Source organism: Gorilla gorilla, chromosome 7 (genome assembly GCF_029281585.2).
Source record: "Gorilla gorilla gorilla isolate KB3781 chromosome 7, NHGRI_mGorGor1-v2.1_pri, whole genome shotgun sequence".
In the NCBI taxonomy this organism is placed as follows: Eukaryota; Metazoa; Chordata; class Mammalia; order Primates; family Hominidae; genus Gorilla; species Gorilla gorilla.
Window position 1 is genome coordinate 15,902,247 of NC_073231.2, and position 6,900 is coordinate 15,909,146.

Below are 6,900 nucleotides of genomic sequence, written 5' to 3' on the forward strand. Positions count from 1 at the left end.
TCAAAAAAAAAAAAAAAAAAAAAAAAGGACAAGAAGGAAATAGAAAATGCGAAATGGTAAGAAAAAACAGCATAATAAACATTTGTATGGTGTTGATGGACAATGTATTTCAAGATAATATTTGAAGAAATCATATTACAATTAATTTCTGTTCTTACTCATTGCAGCTTGATGCCTCTAAAAACTTCATCATTGAGACCACCTCTGCTGCTTTAAAAGAAAAAAAAAAATCCATACATTCACACAGGTGCAAGGAAATCAGAATCTCCGGTATTGAGAACCAGTCCTCATCATGTGTAAGCTGCCCAGGTGATTTGACTCAAAGCCAAGATTGAGGAACGGCGACATGGATATCTACAGAGAACCTGCCTAAATAGATTCTCTAGAAGCAGTTTATAAAGAAATTCCACATGAACTGTGGAAGAGGATATGAATTTGATGTACAGTATGTCCTCACTTCACATCTTTGAAAGTCTCTTGGAAACTTCACCTTGAAGCAAAATTAGGTATAGTGAAACCACTTATTTTTCATCAACAGTATAACTACACGACTTTGAACAACCAATGCTGTTGGAGGACCTCCTGTACATTGTTTCCATAAAGTCAGTTTTCAGGGAATTCCAAAACGAAGTGACGACTTCGTGTATATAAAATGATGGTTGTGATTCCACCTGGATGACAGGGTTATTGCTCAGAGATCAGAAGAGGCCACCTAGGTATAGAAGTTTCTGTCATGAGGTTTCTGCTAAACAAAGGATCCCAGAATCGTCACCCATTCCAGATAAAGGCATAACGAAGAAAGCAATATTCACAAAGGAAATGCGGAAAGGAATAAAAGCCATCAAGCCACAAAAATAATGTGACTAAGGGGCAGGATTTGCAGATGTAGAGATTTGATGTGGTTGCCCTTTCTCACCCACACAAGAAAAAGGATGGAACAGATCATGAGATTCGACTGTTCTGCTGCGCAGCCTCCGCAGGGCACTTTGTACGTCCCTGTTTCTCAGGCTGCAGACGAAAAGGCTCAGCATGGGGGTGACCACAGCGTACATCACTGACGCCACCACACCATTCCTGGGGGGTGGTGACACAGCTGAAGTCAGGTACATGCCAATGCCTGTTCCATAAAACCAGCAAACAACTGCTAGATGAGAGCCACAGGTGGAGAAGGCTTTATACTTCCCATCTGAGGATGAAATCCTTAGAATGGAGGGGACAATTTCATAGTAAGACAAAAGGATCCCTGAAATGGGAAGAAAACCAAACATAGTACTATCAAAATATATGAATATGTTATTGATGACGCTGTCAGAACAGGGAAGTTTGAGAAGTTGAGAGGGTTCACAGACCAAATTAGAGATTTCCACATTCTTGATGATGGTTAATTGTAACACAATCCAACTGTGCAGCTGGGAATCCAACAGGCTAAGGAAAAAGGACACCAAAACGAAGAAGACACAGAGGTGAGGATTCACGATGACTGGGTAGTGCAGAGGGCTACAGATGGTTACAAAGCAGTCATAGGCCATCACAGTCAGGAGCACGCCTTCTATACATGCAACAAGGAGCAAGAAAGACATCTGTGTCAGGCAGCCCGCATGAGAGATGACTCTGCTATGCGACTGCGTGTCCACAATCATCTTGGGAACCGTGGCCGAGGTGAAACCGATGTCAGCCCAGCACAGGTTGGAGAGGAAGAAGTACATGGGGGTGTGGAGGGCGGAGTCAGAGCTGACAGCCAGGATGCTGAGCAGGTTCCTCAGCACCGTGACCAGATACATGGACAGGGACAGGAACAGCAAAGCGAGGGCCGGCTGCAGTTCTGGATCCTCTGAGAGTCCCAGGAGGAGGAATTCTCAGACACCTGTGAGATTCCGTGGCTCTGTGTGTCTTGGACACCTTTAGAAGGAAAGAGGATTGGAAAAATAAAAGATAAAAATCAGCCCTTTATGCTGGATGCAAGCAATTCACAAGGAACATCTTCACACTTGCGGACCATACACTGCCAGCAATGTTTCTCAGTTGTGACAATTCCAAAAATCTCAGAATTATTACGTGATTTACTTTTTTGCTACACAAGGCTTTCTGTACATACTACTTTAGAGAAAATCTACGGAAGAATATTAGAAGACCAAAATGTCATATATAACAAATCCGTGATCTCCATAAAATACGGCCCTACTCTTTTCAGAAAAAAATACAATGCAATGAAAATGTCCTTCTCTCTTTCAGAAAAAGATCTCAGTCTAATTGAAAGAAATTAAGAAGCCGTGAAATACACTCTACTTTATTCTGACACCGTACTACAACTTCCATTGATGTAGAATATGTAAAAGGACGACACAAGAGCTAGGACCCCATTATCTGGAAACGAAATCGAACCTTATAGTTCTCAATCGGAAGACCTTTTCACATGCCTATTACTTTTCATATTTATTATAATCCTTCAGTTTTCTGACATCATTTCTTCATAAAAGTACATGCACACTCAAAGATGGGAGCTGTGTTTCCAAATGAATTGAATCTATAACTCTTGGCCCAGGACCATGGCTCACACCTGTAATCCCAGCACTTTGGGTGGCCGAGGCGGATGGATCCCCTGAAGTCAGGAGTTCCAGACCAGCCTGGCCAACTTGGTGAAACCCCGTCTCCAGTGAAAATAAAAAAAAAATTAGCCGGGCGTGGTGGCGGGTAACCCTAGCTACTCGGGAGACTGAAGCAGGAGAATCCCTTAGAACCTGGAAGGCAGAGATTGGACACCCTGTGATAGGATTTTTGATATCCTAGGGAGATATTGCTCCTGACAGTAGAGTGGGCGTACACCCTGGGATATTATTTGTAATATCCTAGAAAGATATTGCTCCTAATATCACGGTGGCTCTACACCCTGTGATCTTAATTGTAATATCCTACAGATATATTACTCTTAATAATACAGTGGGTGTACACCCTGTGATGTTATTCATAATATATTAAAGAGATATGACCCCAGATATCACAGTGAGTGTACATCATGTTAGTACACCCTGTGATCTTATTTGTAACAACTTAGAAAAATATTACAGCTAATATCAAAGTGGGTGTACACCCTGAGATGTTATTTGTTACCTACTAGGTAGATATTACTCCTAATATCACATTGAGTGTACACCATGTGTGTACAGACTGTGAAATTATTCGTAATACCCTAGGAAGATATTACTCCTCATAGCACAGTGGGTGTACAATGTGAGAGATATTTTTTCTAATATCCAGCGGGGCAGAGGATGATATTGCTTCCAATATCACAGGAGGAGTACACCCCCCTGTGATATTGTTCCTAATATCCAGGAAAAGAGAGGATGACATTATTCGCAATATCACTGGGGGTGTACCACCTCCCGCCGGGATATTGTTCTTAATATCCGGAGGTGGAGAGAATGATGTTACTCCCAATAACACAGGGGGTGTACACCACCCCTGTTCGTAAATACCCCCTGTGATATTGTTCCAAATGGCCTGTGAAAGAGTAAACATGACTCCCATTATCGCGGGGAGTGTTCAGCCCTGATGATATTGTTTTCTAACATCCAGGGAAAGAGAGTATGCGATTACTCCCAATATCGCAGGGGTTGTACACCCTTTTGTGTTTTTGTGCCCAATATCCAGGAAAATAGAGGATGATATTACTCCCAATATCGAAGTAATTGTACGGCACCCCTGTGATACTCTTCCTAATATCCAGAAAGGAAAAGAATGATATTACTCCCAACAGCGTAGGAAACGTATACCCGCACTGTGGTATCTTTCCCAATATCCAGGTGGGGAGAGGATCCTATTACTTCCAACGTCTCAGGGTGTGTACACCCCCTCTGTGATCTCATTGCTAACATCCAGGTTTGGGGAGGACTACATTACTCCCAATATCGCAGGGGGAGTACATCCCCCCGTGACCTTGTTAGTCATTTCCTGGGCATGATCCTGAGCATGATCTTACTCCCAATATTGCAGGGGGTGTGCACACCCCTGTGAAAATCTTCCTATATTCAGAGGGAGAGAGGATGATGTTACTCCCAGTACCTCAGGGGGTTTCCATAGCCCTGTGATACTCTTCCTAATATCCACAGGGAGAGAGGATGATATTACTCCCAATATCGCAGGAGGTGTACACCCCTCCTATAATATTGTTCTGAATACCCTGGGAGGGAGAGGATAAGGTTACGTTGAATATCACAGGGAATGTACACCCTGCCCCTCTGATACCCTTCCTAGTGTCCAGGGGAAGAGAGGAAAATTTCACTCCCAATATCACAGAGGCAGTACACCCCTCCTGTGATGTTGTTCCCAATATGCAAGGGGGGAGAGGATGATACTACTCTCAGTATCGCAGGGCTGTTCACATCCCCAGTGACATTTTTTCCTAATATCTAGGGGAGATACAATTATATGACAGCAAAGGTCGCAGGGTCTGTACATCCCTTCCTGATATTGTTCCTAATATCCAGAGGGGAAGAGTATGATATCAAATATGAAAGGGGGTGTACATCCCCCACCCCTATGATATTGTTCTTAATAATCGTAAGGGGAGACGATGATATTACTCCAAATATCGCAGGGGTTGTTCACAACCCCCTGTGATATTGTTTCTGATATTTGGGGGAGGGGAGAAAATCACATTACTTCCAATACTGCAGGTGGCGTATACCCCACCTGAAATATGGCACCGAATATCCAAAGAGGGAGAGGATGGTATTCATACCAATATCGAAGTGTGTGTACACGCCCCTTGTGATATGGTTTTTATTATCCAGTGGGCAGGAGGATGATATTAGTCCCAACATCCCAGAGGGTGTACACTACCCCTGTGATATTGTCCCTAACTTCCAGAGGGGAGAGGATGACATCAATCCCAGTATCTCAGAAGTAGTACATCCCCCGTGATATTGTTCGTCATATCCAGGGAGGCGCAGGATGACATTCCATTGAATTTCGCGACAGGCCTACACGCACAGTGTGATACTGTTCCTACTATCCAAGAAGGGAGAGGATGATATTACTCCCAATAAAGCAGTGGGTGTACATCACCCCTGTGTTGTTGTCTCTAATATCCGGGGCCAGGGAAGGAGGGGAGAGGATAACATTCCCTCCAATTTAGCAGGTGGTTTGACGCCCCTTGTGGTGTTGTTTTAAATATCCAGCGGGGAAGACAGTAGTACTATTTTTGATAGTCCGATTCATCCTCTCCACCTTTCCGGAACTCTGAGGCCGGGAGGCGGCATGCAGTTTCCGTGTGATCCCCAATACCTTTGCCGTTTTCTTTACTAAGGCAGCCAAAAACGCAGGCCCGTTGTCTGAGCCGATCCGTAAGGGCGGTCGAAATCTAGGAATCACATCTCAAAGAAGCACAGGGGTTACTTCACGAGCTTTCTCAGTTCGTGTTGGATAGGCCTCCACCCACCCAGAGTAGGTACGCCCAAGAACCAGTACATACTTGTTACCTCCACACTTTGGCATCTCTGTGAAGTCCACCCGGAGACCTTCAAAGGGGGCTGCTCCATAAGCTCGTATGCCGGGCGGAACGGCTGGACCTTGCCTCGCATCATGCTGTCGGCATGTAACACACCGCTGCCTCACCGTTTTGGCAAGGGCTGACAAAGGCGAGATGTAGAAATACCGGCCTAACAACTTTTCCAGTGACTCCTGACCTCGATGGGTGGTTTCTTGCACAGCCAGTACAACTGCAGCTCCTAGCAGCTGTGGCACAGCTACTCTCCCATCTGGTAACTGAATCTATCCTTCCTCCATCACTTGTCCTTCCCTGTACCTGGAGAAAGTCCTTTTCTTCTTTAGAAGAAGCAGGTCCAAGATCAGGTGCTTGAGGGAGCACTGATGCCCAGAAGGGGGCAGATGCTGCTTTTCGAGCCTCTGACTCAGCGCAGGAATTCCCCAAACACAGCAAGGTGGAAGCTCGCTGGTGTCCTCTGCAATGCCTAACTGCCGCCTTGTGGGGTTTCCATACTGCTTCTAATCATTGCAAGATTTCTTGTTGATATTTTCTGTCTTTTCCCCCAGAATTCAATAGGCCCTTTTCTTTCTATCACGCTCCATGCACTTGAAGGGTTAAAAAGACATACCGAGAATCAGTGTAAGTGTTGACAGTCTCACCCTCACTGAGTTCTAAGGCCCGAATGAAAGCATTGAGTTCAGCTTTCTGGGCTGAAGTGGCCTGGGGCAACAATCTGGCTTCAACAACAGTGTCCAGAGTTATCACTGCATACCCTGCACCTCTCTCTCCTTGGGGGTTGAAGAAGCTGCTCCCATCCACGTATAGTTCCTAGTCTACTGATGCCCAAGCCTGGTCCCGGAGCTCAGGTCTGCTAGAGTCAATTGAGTCCAACACTTTTACACAATCAGGCTCGACAGGGCTCTCTGATACCGGCAGAAAGGTGGCGGGGTGTAGGGTGTTACAAACTTCAATGGTTATACGGGGATTTTCACAGACCAAAGTTTGATACTTGGTGAGTCTGACATTCGTTAGCCAATGACATCCTTTAGTATTCATCACCACAGCACGGGAGGCCTTTATGTTCAGGTTTTGCCCAAGAGTCAGCTTATTTGCTTCTTGTACTAGCAGGGCAGTTGCTGCCAAGGCCCTTAAACATGGGAGCTATCTTTTAGAAACCCCGTCTAGTGGCTTACAGGAGTAGGCCACCGGCCTCAGCCAGGGCCCCACAGTTTGGGTTCAAAGTCCAGCTGCCATCTTTTCTCTCTCTGATGCATACAATGGAAAAGGCTTGGTCAGATCGGGTAGCCCCAGGGCTGGTGCTGCCAGAAGTTTTTCCTTTAACTCGTGAAAGACTTGCTGTTGTTGGGATCCGCATTCCAAAGGTTCCCGGTCCCCGCCCCCTTTGTGACCTCATA

At 45.3% G+C, this 6,900-nt stretch overlaps 1 protein-coding gene across 1 annotated transcript; it reads right to left on the bottom strand.

Moving 5' to 3' along the window:
* Positions 1–863: 863 nt before the first annotated feature.
* LOC101133718 (olfactory receptor 7E24-like) lies at positions 864–1,895 on the bottom strand. The gene has a single exon (XM_055349768.2). The coding sequence runs from the start codon at positions 1,779–1,781 to the stop codon at positions 864–866; it is 918 nt and encodes a 305-aa protein (XP_055205743.2). The 5' UTR covers positions 1,782–1,895.
* Positions 1,896–6,900: the final 5,005 nt, after the last annotated feature.